General features: G+C 38.1%; 1 protein-coding gene across 1 annotated transcript in view; it reads left to right on the top strand.

The window, feature by feature from the left end:
• The window catches only part of si:dkey-215k6.1 (transmembrane protein 132B), a 155,864-nt gene that overhangs the window by 116,262 nt on the left and 19,985 nt on the right, over positions 1–19,617 (top strand). The window contains 4 exon segments of the mRNA XM_068761032.1: positions 2,632–2,886; positions 2,888–2,924; positions 2,926–3,009; positions 17,530–17,673. Of these exon segments, the coding sequence (XP_068617133.1) occupies positions 2,632–2,886; positions 2,888–2,924; positions 2,926–3,009; positions 17,530–17,673 (520 nt within the window).

Raw genomic sequence — 19,617 nt, forward strand, 5'->3', positions numbered from 1 at the left:
TATTTTGCCATCACCACTTGAAATCATACTTAGGTCACATTTCTGCTGATATCCAGTGATTTCTTAATTTGCTTTCACGTCACAAATGGCAGGATTCGAATGGCGCATGAAAAAGTCCCTATAGTCTTACATTACAAATAATAAGATAAATTAAATTACACGCTGCCGTTCTTTATCGTCTTACTCCAAATTACTGACCAAGTCAAGATTACACTTTGATATATTAGTCAACAATAATTGAGTTGAATTTCCTCCTTCTTCAGAGGCCTGTCTGTCAGTGTCCAAACAGCATATCACCTTGGTGGGGGACATTTTTTTAGACCAGGTTAGATGGCATATGTTGGTCCAATCAGATAGACAAAACCTGCAGGGTAATGGCAGAAGCTCAGCGTTGCCTGGAGGAAGAAACAGGGATGTTCAGAAAGTGTGAATTTCTTTCGTGTTTTTTGGGTCTTCTTGACTGTCAGCGAACATTGTTCAAGTGTGTATGTGTGTATGTGTATGCACTGGAGGACACTGTAAAATTGTTTTAGAGCCTTGCGTTTGGGACAGAGCTAACACCTGAATGAGCCTGTCACTGCAGACACATTGCTTTTTCAGCTCCAGTGATTACACTGCAACCAAACACTCAACGGTGGTTCTTTGTGTGTGAGTGTGTGCGTGTGTGTGTGTGTGTGAGGGAGAGAGAGCAGTGCATGTCAAAGATCATTGTGTAGGTGGTGTGAATAGAGGTTTGGGTTTCTTTTTCAGGCTTCACTGCTACTGTATCCATAGAGGTTACAAAAGTCACATTGATAATACATACATACAGGATGTGGCTGGCCTCACAAAAAAATCAAAAATTGAAAAAGACTACTCTTTTTTTATTACTTTGTTATCTTTGGAAAATTGTGTGGATTTCTTTGTGTCCTTTGACAAACCACGTATTTGTCATTATTATTTAGTTTTCTTATTTCATTGCACTGGGCAGCCGCAAGGATAGAGACATCATCGACTCACTGCATTAATGTCATATTTAAAGTCTCGACCTTCCAGTTTTCACCTTTATACTTCATGTCAACAACTAAGTCATGATTTCGAATGCGAATATTCCAATTCGAGTTGTCAAAGCTGAAAAAAACTTTATTCATATAGACATTTTTGCTATACTTTGCCAACATGATTTTCTCAACACCATTACTTTCCATTGTAGATTTTTTTTTATTTTGAAACAGTCAACTGTGGTGTTTGTTGAATATCTATCTTAGACCTGACCCAGGGGACCTTTTGCATTGGACTTGAGATGAACTGTCGGTGAATATACGGCATGTCACTGCTGTCTTGGTTTACAAAAATGAACCGGCACAATTCAGAGAATGTTTTTAATCAACAACTGCTGTGAGTTACATGTATTTATTTTGTACTGCGACAACCTAAAGTGCCAAAAACATAACCTTTCACAACAGTGTGTGGGTATTTTATTTAATTTTGAATCTTGAAGCATTTATTCTGGGTCCGACCACAATCTAATGAAAGGGCTTATCATTCACATACAGCCTCCTCGCCACTCAGCTCTGGTATGGAAGACGGAAATGCAAAGACGTTCCATAGGGATACATTATACAGCTGGTTGTGATTCCCACCAGCAGCAGATAGAATCAAGATACCTAGCAGGCAAAGAGTGAATGCAGGTAATGACAGGCGGAATTATGACGGCATGAGGTGCAGAAAGCCAGTTTGACAAAATGACAGATGGATTCCGTCAAATAGAATTCAAATTGGAGCTAACAACCCCGTTTTTCTCCTAAAAGTTTAAGTAGTTGTTACCAGTAGAAATCCATGTTGTCAAGATGATAGCTTTTTTTTTTTGTCTAGGAATCAGAATAGTGAATAAGAAGCAATGAATAAACTGGTTGTTTTTTTCTATAAGTTCCACAAGTTTTCCGGGTAGAAAGTTAGAAGTGAACCTGAAAACCGATTGTGTGAATTTACCAACATAATCTTATAATTATGACTTGATAATAATGACCTATTAATTAATTTGAAATAGACAAAATTGCAGTCACTGAATATTTAAACATAAACAGATTTAAATGTGCAAGTTGGCAGTTTTCCTAATGGCCTGAGCCAGGCTAGTTATTTCCCTGTGTCGTCTGCCTGTATCCTCCGTTAGCGTCTCCATTCATTATCGTTTGTCATTAAAATTCTCCTTCACCAAGGAGACCTGTTGTTAAACTTGCCAACACGAAAACACGCCAACCCACACGCACATACACGGGTAGATTAATTTCATCTCTTGTAGGCCTTAAGGCAGAACCACTTGTCATTATCAATTCTATCAACAAGATCTTCATGAGCATCCAATTCATCATCTGGGTTGCCGTTACCATTATAATCACATTTTCATATGTAGTAGTGAATACTTAGTGTGGATGTAATATGCAATATTTTTCAGCTTCAGGGGTGCAGTCTGTTACTGAATGTTTTGAGATTGGTTCATCCAGACGTCACATGCCGGGCGCTCTAATTGCGACACCAACCCTTTATATCTGTCTCTGCACTCTTTTCTGTCTACATTAATGTGTCACACAAATCTTTAAAAAATTTAATATCCTGAAAATATATATATTTTTCTATTCTCCTTGTCTGTAGATTGGAAAGTCCATCGTATGAGGTGATGCAGCTGGAATTTGAAGTGGATAATGTCATCAACCTGGTGCCAACTCAGACTCTACACTGGAACGTCGAGTACTCAGCTGGCACGCAGACAGCTTCCAGTCAAACAGAGAAAGTGTCACATCTCTACATCAGCAACACTGACATACAGGGAATTGTACCACTGGCTGAGGTAAGGAATCGCGTAATAGATGAGCCCAGGTACAGATATCTATGAGAATACATAGATAAATCCAGCAGAACACATTTCTTATGCTGGAATCTCATTTTCCATCCATTTCCCTCTTCTTCCTAACCTCCTTGCTGACACCACTAGCACCATCCCCTTCCTAGGGGTTGATCAAAGCTGTAAAGGTCAGCTTGTTTACCCCTTCCCCTTACCCCTTCTGGTATGCACACCAGAAACACATCCTCATCCATGCATTAACACAACCCTGGTATGACACTGAGACGTGTCATTCCTTGTGAGACAAAGACATTTGTTTCTTTGGGTATTAAAGGCCGACTCTCCATATACTATCCATATACTTCATATTATACCTTAAGAAAATACAGGAGTAAATTCTGAAAACAAGTCATTGTTTTTTTAATTCTTTGCAAATTGGAATAAATAGTGATGCTAGGACTTTAAATAAAAATGAAAAAGAGATCTGATAAGATAAAATCTGCATTTTGTACAATATACAGTATTTTGCCGCATTTACTGTTTCTAACACTAACCCTAATAAAACATAAATAAAAAAGAGTAAAGCTTTCAATTTGGAAACAACAGAAAAAATTTAAATAAGAACAATTTAGACTTACAACTGTCTTACTACACATGATCAGCAGAAGAAAGACTCATTTGAAATCTTAAAGCCATGACATGCCCAATCAGATGGAATACTACCATTACTTCATGCTTTCACAGATCAAAACAGACACATCCCAGAGCAGATGCCACTACTCCGGCCAAAGCAACACATGGGCTAAAAAGTGAGGCGAAGGATGCTTTTCAAAATACTCCCATTTCTATTACCACTGAGGTAAAACTAATCTGGTCCGATAGCCCTCCTTCAAACAGTAAAGCCCTAGTGAGAAAACCCAATTTTGCGCAGGGCTTTTGCAAATGCTGTCTCTTTCACACACTGGAGAAAAGCAAGCTTTAAACTATCATTTCAAATAGTGTGTCAGACTTTGGCTAGCTTTTAAGTGGGTAGTGTAAATGGAGCTTAGAAAAGAGTAATGCCATATTTAATTCTCCTGCATTCTTTGAAAATGGAGTATTTGTATTTATTGATTTCCAAAGAATTACCCATGGATAGCAGTCATCTATTCCAGGAATTAATGTAATGTAGCCAGTAATTTACACGTTGTGGTCGGTCATGTGATGGGGATATTTCTTATTGCTTATTCACCAAAATTCTTCATAACAGTCATATAATAAAAAGGAAAAGCAGAACCAGTGATTGTGCTAATCAGAAATAGTTTTCTCCACTTACTCCTAGCATTCAGGACAGACACAGACACAGCAAGATTTATTTTGCTTCATCTTTTTTACACCGCTCCTAAAAGCATCAAATTGCCTTCTATTACACATCATTTTATGGCTCTTGATGAGTTTACAAGAACTACTAACCAGGCGTTGATTGCTGGTTGGCTATTTAAGGTGTCTCTCGCTAAGAGGGGTCCCTGATAGGTGGCTGAGATGAAAGCCCCAACATCTCTTGGTCTTTCTGTGCAGGGAGGGAGAAGGAATGAAATCATGAGCCAGAATCTTCAAAGAGAATTGGACAAAATTGGTTTCATAGCATCTTGTCCTCGGGCAGTTTCACATCTGAGGATTTGAGCAAATTTTGCTCAAACCCCAAAAGAAACCATGTAATGAAATGTGTGCTCTTTTATAACTGCCACATATTCAAACAACCTATTATATGAAGTGGACTTAGCATTGGCTTTCAAACATTATTCTTCTGGTTGATATATTTGAATGATTCACCTTTGCCTCAGCCATCATGATCCATCTTCCAAATCAAAAGTCCACTATCAACAGCACTGATGGGGCAATGCGTTGGGTTCTCTCTTCACAAGGCAACAGTGAAAAGCAGAACACTACCTTGCCACCTGCCATCTTCAAACCCTCTCCAACATTTTCCCCCCTAATTCCACATATCCATTAAGGTACTAGTTGCCTCCCTAAACAAGAATAAAATAAGCCCTCTTCAGGAAATAAGGGATTATTAGGAGTAATTTTTGTCCGACGTGGGCTGAAAAATGGGTTTAATCTTCGGAGAGAGAAAGCGAACAGCGGTGGGGGGGGGGGGGGGGCACAAAAAGAGTCAGAGAGAGACAGAATCAGAGGCTGATTGACAGAAAGAGACAGAATCAACAATTTACGACTATCCTACACTATACCAGCATCATCTATAGATACGTTACTATCTATCTCACATTAAGTAAAGGCAATGATTTAGCTGGTAGCTTTCCTTCATTTAGCCGGAGGGATGATTATTTTTGGTGCATTATTTCTGTAAATAGTCAAATATTATTACAAGAAAAAAAAACACAATATACCTCAAAGACATCAGCCGGCAAATTTCATTCACAGACCTGTAGCTGAATTGGAGCAAATAGGTTTTTAACTCAAGCAGGACAGTTGGTAAAACAGACGGGTCCCGTCTAATTTGATTCAGAGCAGACGGGAGCTTGGCTGGGCTTGAGGAAGCATTTTCCACAGGCAGTTAATAAACAGCAATTCCCCTCACAATAAACATCTCTGACAATGTCCTATTGGACAGTCTTGAAAGTTTAATTGCAGATTATGTTCCTGCTATCTGTAGATATCACATAGTCTGTCTTTGAAAGCTTCAGATTCTGTCTGCAGGTTCTTAGCTAGTGTACAACTGAAATAAATTGTTGATGTCCCAGCTGCATGTTGTGAAAGACGGAGGCTAACAAAGTGGCAGAGACAGAGTTGGGCATTTGTTGTAAATGCATTTATGTATGTGCATTTAATCAGTGATAAAGTTGTGAGTAGTCAGGCAGTGTAGCACAGAAAATAAGAATGAAGATAAAAAAAAGTCCAATATTTATTTTATAAACGGCGGGGCTTATTAACTGTATCTGCAAAGGATTCAATCTTGTGCTTATATTAATGCTGCCTGTTATTTCAACATATGCATTTTATGATACAGTAGGACTACACACTATAACCAATGATAAAACACGAGAGAATGTAATGGCCGCAGATGGACATAAAAAAAAGACCTGTTATTTGAGATTGGTGAAAACAGAAATGGGCCTGCTATACTTTCCTTCCTCTTAGACACATTTATGTGGCTGATAAATTGTACCTGTAATGATGTGGATTTATGTTCCCTAAAAGCAGCTTTACATGCCTCTCTCCGGGATAAGGCTGCTTCTCTTCATGGACTGCATTCACGAAAGCCCCCCAAAAAAATCCTGTTCTACGAATTAACAGAACAGCATTCAGTTGTCCTTTCTCTATCTTTGTTCTCTTTTCTATTTCAGATTGATGCTTTCAACATGTTCCATCACTTTTCCATCCTATGGCTTCCATTCTTCCTTTCTCTAATTTCTGTAATTAACTATTAATTGGATTACTTGTAGGCCCATATCTTTGTTCCGTGAATATAGGTGTGCGTTTCAGTTATCAGTGTATGTGTGTGTGTGTGCTTGTGCATGTGCAGATCTTTAGCAGCATTGCTATGCAAATTGTCTCCTTAATTTGCCATCTCTGATTGGTTCTTCTTAAAGAAATCCAGTAAATAGGTAGAGGAAGCTGATTAGTCAATTATCTGTCGATAAAAGCAGCAACGCACACTCTACAAGCTGATTATCGATTTATTACAATTATTTTTCAAAAATCCCTCATTTGTTACGTGTGTGTCTATATGTGAGTGTGTGTGTGTGTTTACATGGACATTACGTAAGACTGTGAAGTCAGTCTCACACACTCCCCATGTTAATTTAGTTCTAACTTACACATTTTTTGCATCTCCTTATGTTATGTCACTATTAACCCCGAATACTGCTGTTTTTATTTTACCATGTGTCTTTAGTCAGTGTTGCAAGATGCTTTAACCAGCCAACATGTGCTTGACCCTGTGCATATGTAGGTCACCGAGAACTTGCATATATTTGGCTCCAGGTTTATTTCCAGTGCCTCACCAATCAGTCAATACAGACATTAGAAAAGCAGAAAGTATACGGGAAAAAAAGACATAAGTTCAAAACTAAAGAAAAAGAAAATGCCTATAGGGCAAAACGTTAAAACAAATAAAAAGCTTCGTATGATGGAGAAATATACATTCACGGGGAACAATTTATTACGTCATCATATCCTATTTTTTTACGATACATTCTTAAAATATTGAGCCTCTGTTCAGGACAATCGATTATATTCACCTCCAATTTTCAATTTGCCATTTTCAAACATGGAACAACCAGTACTCTTAATGAATGCAGTCGCAATGAGAGAGGAATCGAGTTAGTGGCACCAACAAAAACAGATCAATTTAATTTTTAGAAAAATACCAACCAAAAGTAGAATCATCAGTTGCTGTTGTGTTTGAGATGATGAAACAGTTGGATCCCAGAGTAAACTGCTTACATTTTGAAATGTTCAGTCTTGAAAATGAGGCAACCCGTACAGAGAGCGAGAAGACAGATGGAGGGATGCATAAAAATTAGAATAAAAATGATCTATTGTTTTGCTTTTTAATTAACTAAATCAGAATCTGAGCCTCCTTCATTCTCAGTCACATTTAATCCCATCTGGGAGCTGCATAGTCCAACCAAATTGTCCTTATTGCCCACTGAAGTGGCTGTACTGGGGCAATTGAGAATTGGCAGCTGTGCTCAATTGTACATCGTCAGCATTCTAAAAGGAGAGGAGAGTCTTGCAGCCTGAGTGTTTGGATTTGGAACTGTTGTCCCTCTTACTTCAAACTTTAATTGATTTGAGATTTAGGTCAAACATTGCCAACCATCAAATCTATGAAAGTGAGTATGTGTGATCAATGATCATCGAGAGACAACATCTTCAGAGGTAAATCCCAGTGAAGAGAGAGAAAGAGAAGGAAAAACTCAGCAGCAGCAATATAATTAGCTGATGTTACTCTTATACAGAACAAGTAGGGGGTGACAGTCCAACAAAGAGATGAGGTTACACAATACGCTGAGGGAGAGAGGGGGAAAAAAAGTTTTTTTCAGGGGTTAGACATGTGATGGATGAAGATGGGGTAGAGAATAGGCAGAAAAAGGAAGGTGGAGTTTGACTGATAAAAGTAAACTAGGCAGGGAAATAAAGACGGAGGCAAACATAGATGGAGCTTGTGGGCGACGAAATCAGACAAGCTAAAATGATGAAACACGGGAGAGCGAATAAGAGTGCTTTGAGAATGAAAGATGGAGAGAAAGAGTGGAGGTGCAGAGCATCGTGCAATAGTCCCTTGGAAACCCTGGACAGCACTGAGGAAATACCGAGAGAGGAAACAGAGAAAGGCAGTTTTAAGACAATTAAGGGTCTGAAAATTGAAAGTACAATTCTCCCTGGGATCCTCTCTCTCTCTCTCACTCTCTCTCTTTCTCCTTGGTTAGATGTGCTGTTAGCTTTCATACCTGCCTAATGCCTCCATACAATAGTCTCTTGCAATCTCTTTGTCTCCCCCTCTTTTACATTGACCTCTCCAATTTACTCCCACCATTTACACACCCCTGCCTCCATAAAACATCTCTCTTTCACTCCTACACTCGCCCTCCCTTACCTCGCGCAATCCATCCTTTCCTCTGTACATTTTGTCTCATCACTTTTAATAACATTGTGTGGAGGAAAGCAAATTGTTTATTTATTTTACATTTTTATTTAGTCATTAGTAAGACATTTAGCTGATGTGCTTGACCATTTTGACTTTTCCCGCCAGGCTACCGCAAAATTAATTTTCATAATGTGGAGTAAAACTGAAGAGGCCAAGTAATGAGAATTCAGTGAGTCAATAATTAAAAATAAATAAATAAAAAGCAACTCAATTGTAGGCAAAAATTATATCACACACAGTAATCCTTGCTATTATGAAATAATCTTTATTTCGTTAAATACTTATATAGTTCATATTTAATGAAACATAAGAATGATTAAGTCAAAATTGAGTATTTTAAGTAGCTTTGCACTCGAAAATGTAAAAAGGTTCTAGTTACGTGTATCGAATAATCAATTTTGCATACAATTGTTCAAAACATACAGCCGCTTTATCCGTCTTATGGGACACGGGTGTTGCTGGAACCTATCCCAGCTAACCACAGGCGAGAAGCGGGGTACACTCCGAATGCGTCGCCAGCCACACATAGACAGACAATCATTCCTAATTTGACAATTTGGAGTAATCAATTCACCTAAATTGCATGCTTTTGGAAGTGGAAGAAACCCGGAGCACTCAGAGAAAACCCACACAGACACAGGGAGAACATACAAACGCCACGCAGAAAGGAATCAAACCTGGAATCTTCTTGCTGTGAGGCAATAGCGCGACCCACTGCACCACCATGCAACCCAATTGTAATCTAATGAAACCATAAAAGTATTATTTTTTGTCTGTTCCTTTAGTTATGAATGTTTGTCCCCCCCAAAAAACCAACAACCCTGCAATGACATATATTTTACCTTTGAGAATCTAGTGTAGCCGTAAGACGTAAGCCCACGTCCTACACCACCTGTTATAACAACAAAGGTGACAGTGAAGGAGATGTGAGTGAAGGCCAACATTTTTCTACAACCTCATGTCTTACCAAAGCTCCAAATCATCTATTCATTGGATGACACCCACTTTTCACAAATCCAATCAAGTCAAAATGATTTAGTTCAAGTAAGCCTCATGACTATTTTCACTCTGAAATGCATTAAGGAAGCTCTCAGTCATCTTACTGTGACTTCAAGGCATGAAGATGGATGGCAATGGTTATTTTTAGCAAGAACGGTCAATGCATGATCAGCTGTCGAGTATCTGTGAGGATGGTTACCTGAGCCTAAATCCCCTTTTTGAACAATACCCTGTCAAAAACTCACACAATTCCACACATTGGAAGGTACCTGATTAAATCAAAGCTTCACACTGTTGTCCATCCACCAGCTGGATGTTTATTGCCTTGAAGTTATCAATTGGACATGTTTCATCACACAGTGTGTGGTTGAATTAGTCACACAAGGATCAACAGTAGCTTGAGAAAATGACCTGCACAGCTGCTCTCAGCTCTCATTAGTCCTTTACTATACATGTTCTATATTGTGTCTAGTTAAAGAAAGTCTGCATAATACACACTGACTGACAAAAAGTGTGCCTACACGTGGTCCTCACTTAACAACGCACGTTTAACGGCAATTCGGAGTTACGACAGACATACCGAAATATGAAAGTACAGTAATACCTTGATATACGAGTATAATCCATTCCTGGACCAAATCAACTTTTATGTCATTTAATCCGTTCCTGCCGTCTAAATACACTCAAATCGACGCGAATAACAATGGAATATTTTTTTTATATATATATATAGATACACACACACACTAAATTATATAATAAGTGAATAATTTACCCATTTTATAATACAGTATTACAGTATTACTTTAATATAAAATGTTGTTTTATTCCGAGTTTTACCTTTGAGACAGACGCAAACAGCGATGACGGAGGAGGGAAGGGATAGTCTGCCCCCCTGAAAGGTGAATTTTTAGGGCCGTTTTGAATGAGGGAGAGAGAGAGTTGGACGGTCTACGTACCGTCCAACACTTTATGCCATAATTGTACCTTACACGTACACTTACATAAACTTAGGCATGATCGTTACTCCTTTGGAAGGCTTTGTGCTCTTGATAGCACCCTTTAAGTCTCCATTATAAGTGAATGGGACAATACAGATTTTTTTTTCCATCCAAACGGGTGTCCGGATCATTCTGAAAATCTATTGGGATCTATGGTGGACCAAGACCCATCCAGGAGTTTTTCCGTAATCCTGCTAACAAACAAAGGGCATTAAAATCATAATCTCCACCAAGGAGGTAATGAGTAGACAGCTCAAATAGATTATATTCAGACACACACACACTGATAAGTATTTAAACATCTAGAATAGGCACACGTTCGGAAATGCACACAACACACACCCAACTGTGTTGCAGCCAAATAAATGAGGCAACGTTCTTTGGCCTGATAGTCTGGATGTAATTAACATTGTCATAGTGATAATGACCATTTATCCCTGACAACACACACACACGCACACACACACACACATCATCCAAAAACTCTATCTTGCCAAGGCAGCTCGCCCACCTGTCAACTCCCTCATCTGTTTCTCCCCCCATGTCTCCAATTTTTGTCCTCCACCTCTTTAGTATGTCAACCTCAGTATACCGCGTTGCCTGTTTTCACATTCTGCTCTTTGTCATTTCCACACCTTCTCTCACCTATTCTTCAGTTGAAAGCGGATTTTTTTTTCTCTCTCCTCACTCTGACTTCATTTTCAATTTTCAAACAACTTTCTTCTTTTCATCATGTTTCTGTTCTTCAACTTCTCGCTTAGACTTAGACTATTTTTCTTTATAAACATTGCTCTAGCAAATAAGCATGTGCAAACACACACATACACACACACACACACTTACTTGCACACATATGAACACAGACATACACAAATAAGATAGACTTGATGCGGTTAATGGGCCGGTAGTAAATTGCAGCTAAGTGCCTTCAACCAATTTTCCTTTCACAGCTGAGCCCTGATGCACACCCACACATTCAAGCAAGCACACACACACACACACGCACACACGTGTGTATAGGTTAAACAGACAATATTAAAAGAAAAAAAGCAGCTACAAAAGAAATGTTACATAAAGTTAAAAGTGCAACATATTTTTATACATGAATATAATGTATATGTTGCAGAAAACAGAAGAAGGGTGAGTGCATCAGTGGGTCCAACTCCATAGACAGCAATCAGGAGCTCTTCCAGGACAAAAAATATATATATATATATTATGAATGCCCTGATGAAGACCCAGTAGGGTCGAAACGCGTCGGCGTCCCTGTTGAAGGATTTGTACCTATCATCAGATTGCCTCGGACGCTTTATGCCCATTCATACTATTTCTCTACTGCGATTTAAGGGCTTTGGTTGTGTTTTCTATGAATCTGTTGGACTAAAGTAGAAAACATGTATCTCTCCTAAAAATGTCACAATAAGTCAGGAGTGTCTTGTGTTTTTTTGTGTAGCTGGCAAGCTTTTAGTGTGAACATCATTGTGACTTTTATTTTTACCTAATCAACTACCTGCTTTCTCACCAGCAGAAATAAGATTTCATTTATTTATCCTCATAAGGATAGGTTGAATCATCGTCAATCTGTCTGTCTGTCAGTCTGTATACTATAAGTACATACTAATTTCACCAGCGGTAGAGGAAACCAGAATATCTAGTAGTGTCTTTTGATATTTTGAGCTTTGAAATTATTTATTACTTAAAAGGTAATGGTGAATCTGATGTGGTGATCTTGCACAGAGCATATCCGTAAAACGATACATTGCCACCTTACCAATCTTTCCGCCAACTCGCATCAGCTATGAACACCATAGTACATCATTTAGACAGCTATTTCATTTAATCTAAGTGTGTTGCATATACTTACCAATAAAACACTGACAAATGATTTGCTGCAATGGCTATTACCCTGTTATATCATTGAGTGAATATGCAAATAGCATAGGCTGTGAGACTGAAGAAACACCGCAATGATGCACATCACCTACGTTTATGTAAATGAAACAAGACTTGACACAAACTCAATTAACATGTTAACCCATCCGTTTTAAATTCAGCTGTAGCAGTGACATTATGAACATCTGATTTGCACATTTGCACATCTTCTGTGACTAAGTTGCTTGACGATGCAATAAAAAATGTTTGCGAGCATGACCTGTAATGCCATATTGTAGTATTCTGTTGTGGACAGTCAATACAGATTGAAACCTAGTTTGCTGGGTCTCTCTCTCTCTCTCACACACACACACATTCTGTAAATTAATTTCTCTGTCAATATACATTTTCTCTCACATTTGATTGTATCAAAGATTTAACATTAAATCAACACCATTATGTACTTCCTTGTGAGTGTGAGTGCATTTATGCATGCGCACAGAGAAAAGCAAAAAGTTATATTTTTTACTTCTATTTTACAAATCCTAATATAATCATCAAATTGTTTGTCTGTTTCTGCAGGTTAATTCCAGCTCCCTGCTTGTTTAAAGCTACTCACAAAAGCTAATTGGCTGATACATGGATGCATTTTGTCACTTTCTGGATTGAGTTTGCCGTAGCCATTGTGGTATTTGCAGACAGAGTAAAGCTTTCAGACGATATGCACATCCTGCTCCCTTTGACTTAATCTACATATTTGATTTGTTTTACCTAACAATGAAATATAAATCTTTAAATACATATCTAGCTTTAAAACACTTTTTAAAACTCTCACTTTTCTCTACTTCATCAAATTGAGTTGCTGAAGTAACAGGGTTTTTGGCCAAAGGCTGCAGTGCAATGCGTTGTGAGACTGCGGTGAAAAGGTCACAATAAGAGCAAAGGGGTACAAAGTCGAACACGTTCCAAGCAATTTCCCCCAAATGAGAAACTTGACAATTTAAGAAACGAGCAGAATGATTGATGGATGTGTGTGTGTGTGTGGGTGTGTTAAAGTCTCTTCTGTGCAATTGCTGGTAGCACAGTCATAGATTAAATGACAATACTTCTACACATCTTACATTTATTTGTGTTTGTTTGTGAGGGGGGTGGGGGGGGGGGGGGGTGTACAACTGGAAGGAAGAGACAGAAAAATAAGTACCTCCATCCTTCTATTGTAAGTCACAATTGGAATTGGATTTGTTTGGAAGAGCAAAAGCCCCAGTTTTTTTCACTTTTCAACTCTTTAACAACACTGTGTGCACCTGTCTTTGTACTCGTGTGTGTGTGTGTGTGTGTGTGTGCGCGATGAGTGGCCCCGCTCCAGTTGTTTCACTTTAAATCCCACACAATTTACAGGGCACATGCACGCATGGATTAGCATCACTGGACAGAGAACTATTTTCCCTGACTTAATTTCTGTCTTCCAAAACAAACATGTTTGTCAGTATGTACCAAATGCACACATGAACACACACACACATGCACACATCCATGCATGCACATACCCACATCCGTCTGAGTCATTCATGCACACCCACATGCACAGGTGTATGCATAAGTGAAGTTACACAAAAAACAAATCCATTCATACACAGTAATACTTGCCACACACACACATACACACTACTTCTCAGATAAGCTCGCTGCAGTATGAGGCAGCTTTGAAGGCAGTAGTAGGTTTGTTGTTGACGGGTCACTTAATAATTCTCTTGGACAGGCATGAAATTCTTTCTTTCAGAGAGAGTCTTGCTTCCTGTGTCCATTTCTCTCACTCCAGTGTTCTTTCCTCTGCATTTAATGTTTTTCCTACTCTCTTATTTTTTCAGCTTTGTCTCTTTCCTTATTTTACTGTTGTATGACTCTGTTGCTTCTCTGTATGTTTTTTTTCTGTGTATTTCACTGTTTTCATTCATCATCATCAATTCTTTTGGACTTTCCATTACACATGAACTCCATTCAAACTGCAAAGGAGTGAATGCAATGAATGTTTAATCTGTATCATAAAGCTAAAGCTGATTATTAATGTAAAAAAATCATATTATTGATTACATGTGTACCGTTAACTCTCTTTTACGTTCCCTTGTTTCTCCCTATGGTGTGGCTTGATTGCTGGTCTACTTGTATTTGAATGCATTCGTTGTTTAGATCCATTTTAGGAATTGAACAAATAGATAAAAGTCCCTCCATGCATGTAATCATTTCATTTGAATTAACAAAACGTTCCAGATAAAATTACCCAAATTAAATAGTCACTTCTTATGAGTTCTCCTCTTTGTGTTTTTGATTGAATGAAAGAAAGAAAATAAATAAATATGATTTTTTTTTAAGAAAAGGAAACCGTAACAAATTACAGGGATAATTAATATCGATGTTGTTACCCCTTTTGTTGCTATTTATTTTGACCAGTGATGCAGTGCAGATGTAAATAGGATCTAAGCTGCACTAAGGCTTCCAAAAGACTCCTGCCTGAGGACACACACACACACCATACACACACACTTTAACATATTCATACTGTTTGGCAACAAATTAACACAAACGTTAGAAAAACAGACACTGCTGTCCTCTTTGATTTTATCCAACCATCTGCTCTCCCCCTCAAGGTAGAAAAATGATTTCCTTGTTAATTAATTTTTTTGTGCATGTCTACTTTCTGTATGCCCTCCATCTTCTTCTGCTTCAGTTATTCTTTCATCTTTTCCATGCTTTTAATCCTGTTTGTCCCCCACTTCGCTTCCTCTCCCGACTTACCTGTTCTTCACCTTCAACCTGCAGAACAGTTGTCTGTATATCTAGAGCATCTATTTCTGATTTCAGGCAAGATTGAAGATAGATAATAAAAAAGAAGTTCTTAAGTTGTGCATAGCTGAAGCATTAGCGTCATTCACTAGCAGTGTGTGTGTGAGCTGCAGGAAAACTGCTTGCCAGTATATTTTCTTCTATTCATTATCACTATGTTGCAGTGTTGGTGATGATTATGTACATTAGCCTTTGTGTAGTGGGCTTGTAGCCATGAGTGTGATGTTGGACTGTAGCTCAAAAATATTTTTTAAAAACCTCACAGTGGCAAATAATCCTAGGCAGTCATTGAATGATTGTTTGTGAATTTGTCCCTCGATTAATATTTAATATCTCTACTACACCCCCGTGCTTACTTAGTGGGGGAATAAAAAGTAGGTTTTCTGTAATCCTAATTCCATATAGACGCACAAACCAGGCTGAAAACATGACATGAATTGTTGATTTTTTTATAATGACATTGAGTAATGAGATTAAAACAGATTCAAACATATTGTTTTGTTAGTTCTTAGATAAGTAGATGTTTCTATGAACAAATGCTGCCCTTAAACTCCTCAGACAGTTTCATTTGTGTTGCTGTGTGACAAAAGAATCACATTTAACTGTCCTTGAAAAAGCAAACTTATTGAGAAATCCAAAAAGAATAACTTTCACTTGTCCAGCAGGACTTTCTGGCAAATATTCTATGAATGCAATGCATATTTCTCACCTTCTAAATGTCCATGAACATATTTTTCTTCTCTTTAGCTGGCTTGTAATTAGTTTGTACTAAATATTAAATCTGAGCTCTGCATTGACACGTATAAATAAGCTCTTGTAGACTAAAATTGATGCAGAATCTCAACCACTATTGCAAAAAAAAAGCAAAGTTACAGCAAACCATCATTAAGTCTCAGAATGACGTTACTTTATGTCTTTAGATAGCAAACCTGTTTGCTTCTATGATAAACTTTAAAATATTTCATATTTCCCACCACACCATAGATTGGGAATGCACAATTTCAATATCTTTACTTGTTCAGTGGTTGACAGCTGCCAGATGAGCGCGACAAATGTGCATTTCATTCGCGAATACTTTAGCTTGCACAGTGGACTGTCCAACCTCTAAACTAAACACTAATACCCAGTTTTTACCCAAAGAGCAGAATTAAAATCAGGAGAGAAAAAAACTTGTGTAAGATTAATCTATTCTTATGCTAAAAAGGAAGGAAGGAAGCACAAGTCTTTAACCAAGGTCAAAAATCAATCAGTCCAAGGATGTTCTTACATTGCAATATTGTTCAGCCAAGTTACACAACAGCTTGACTCGAAACCACGGCAAATAAAACTTCCTCTGAACAATTTAGATGAATATGTATTTATATAATGTATGTGTACATATACACACACACACACACATTTATATATATATATACATACCGGGTATATATCTTCTCTGTTGGTGTCTAGTACACTCAGCTGAATTCCGCAAACAGCGGACTCACACAGACACGTTTCTCCTCCAGTAACAGTGGGCCCTGTGAAACACCCTGTAATCAGGCCTGTGTCTGTTGGCGGCCAAATAATCAAGATTGACGCTGGCACAAAGTGTGTGTGTGTTTGTTTATTTGTTTTATTTTTGTCGGAAGGATCTAATCAAATGCACTCGTGCTGATTACATTAATCAAGATAATCACCTATTCTTCCTATCTTTTCCTTTTCTACTTTCTACTCTCCTGCGCTGTTCATTCAATCCTCACATTGTCACTGAATACAGCTGAGGCAAAAGATTGAACAGCAGCCCATCATGGCAATATTGAATATTAAATGCTGTAATAATACAATTAATGAAACTGTGAATATAAGTTAAAGGGTAAACCATGTGTTAATTATTTGGAAATGTAATTATTAAAACAAAATTTGCAAAAACACAAAGTAAGAACCGAAGTCAGATGAAAGGAACATACCTTAATGAACACAGTGTATATAAATCCCTTGCCTTTTTTTTATTCTTGCTTAGAGCAACCCCTTGCTCGTTATTCCGGAGTACGGCACTACCAGCTGTTTCAGGCTTTTAAAATTCTAAATGATTACATCCCATTCAAGGTGGTCAAAAGGACTCTATTATGTAACCTTTCTCAACCATAATGGGACAAAGCTCTCTACAGTTTGTCTCTTATTCACTCACTTAAACTTGGACACGGCAATGGCAATAGTGTAGCAATGGAAGCCATTGGCCTGCATCCAGCACCTTGAACCCATTAACCATTACCATTATAAAAAAAAACCTTGATAGATTACTTCCCTTTTAAATGTAGGGGAATAGTCCTCTACATTAAAGTATTTCTTTCTTGTCTCTTTAGGACACAGAGATGGTGAATACAGCCATTCTTTCTGGTCGGCGCGTTGCAATGCCAATCAAACTGGTTACCGTGGAGACTGACGGGCAGGTGAGGGAGGTGAAAGACTCGGTCACCTGCAGCTCAACAGACGTGGACGTTGTCAAGGTACATGTTTACTAGAAGTTATATATGCATGAATAATGAACATACATTCTTCAGATTACCCTTGTAGACCTATACGTGCACTGTATATTAAAAACAGACACACTTAATATCTGAAGGCATTATGAATAACCTTACCACTGAAATTGGGGCAGAATGGTGGTGCATTGGGTAGTGCTGTTGTCTCTCAGCAAGAAGGTCCAGGCAATGTGAGTATGATTGGTTCTTCTATATTTAATGTGGCCATGCAAGGAACTGGCGACTTGTACAGGGAGTACTCCTGTCCGATGTCAGCTGCGATAAGCTTCAACTCCCCCATGACCCCGGGCAGGATAAGCAGTTCAGAGAATGAGTGAATGAATGAGCAGGTGAACAGCACTCTTTGTAGTAGTGGTGATGCAACTTCAGCCGGCAGCGAAGCAACAATATTAAAGAAAAAATTGATTATTTAAGTAAATACCTGAGTAAAAAGGGTCCATTAAACTTGCTGCTAGATTGACTTCAACTGAACTCTTCTATGCTTACCTGGTGTCAACATATTACGCAAATGTGCAGTAGTTATTTTTGTGACTGTGTGTATGGGGTAGTGTACCACTAACTAGATGCATTGTGCCTTAAAAGCAATGCTGCTTGACATAGAAGCAACACGTAAAGAAATGAAGAACATTATTGTAATGAGAAGATACACTTTGTAAGTTTTGGGGTAAGAATTCTTCTGTAATAAAAGAACATTTTAAGGAATTTATATGATTCTATAATTCACTCAGGGTGACGACATATAATGAGACACTTGTATTCAAGTGCACACCTTTTTAATCTCACGTTCTGTTTTAATGACTGTAAAAATGACTCACAATAACTGATATAGTTAGGCAGCGTTGCATTATTGGGCCATTAAAAAGCATTTATGTGTTTGTTGATTTTTACTGTGTGGTCGACATACTATAGCAACATTTAAGTTCCGTCTTCAAGCAAGTTTTGAAAAGTGTCTTTTCTGCTTCTAAGCATGAAAATAAATGTTTTACTGGGTTATATCAAAATATATTTGAAAATACTTGTGTGTAGATTAAAAAACAAAAGTCCTGCGGAGTTTTCTTGTAAACAAAATATATATTTTCATTCAGTGGCAATCACCAAAACTGTATGCTTAAGGCCAAAATAATAATTTGAATGCATTCCCTTTGACTTCTTTCATTTAACACCTGCATGATTTGCATCTTTATTTTCTTGCGAGCTGCCTCCTTCTCAGTCTAAAACCTGAAACTATTGGCAAGACGAAATGTAATGCCACCTGCATTCAAAGTAATGTGCAACAAAATAAACACAATTCCTACAACTACAGAATTACAAGTGATCAGAAACTCTGCAGGCTACTCCCGATTCCTTATACAGAAATGCCGTGGTGTATTTTAAAATCATCTTGTTTTATTTATTTATTTTACTTTAGGTTAAGGTCACCTGGGGGGTGTCCTCTCTGTACACCAGCAGGAATCCAGGGTCCCTCTCTCAAAGACTTAATGGGTGATCTGTGATACTTTGAACCTGGTGTTGGTCTCAAAACATTCTCAAATTGCTCTGCTAACACAGCTAACAAACAAAATGACTCTACTTGTTAATAGAACAGAAATAGCTTTTCAAAAATAAGGAAACAAAGCGATGTCAGAGAATGAAGATTGATTCTTCTAGTGCTACATTCCCTTTGCTCCTCAGGGGCTAAAATGAAATGCACCCTTGCTGTGACAGCTTCAATATGAAGCCAATTTCCTGCTACAAGCTGACAGGAGTGCTGCTGTTTAAGTACGATCAATAACAACACAGTGAAAGTGGAGGAAACTCATTTAGATAGATGTAATGTTAGCGCTCTGTGTGTCTGTATGTGTGTATGCCCAGAGAGGAAAGGCGTATGTGTTTGTGTGTTTAGCTATATCAGTCACTGCATATTGATGT

This window comes from Brachionichthys hirsutus, chromosome 4 (assembly GCF_040956055.1).
Source record: "Brachionichthys hirsutus isolate HB-005 chromosome 4, CSIRO-AGI_Bhir_v1, whole genome shotgun sequence".
Classification (NCBI taxonomy): domain Eukaryota; kingdom Metazoa; phylum Chordata; class Actinopteri; order Lophiiformes; family Brachionichthyidae; genus Brachionichthys; species Brachionichthys hirsutus.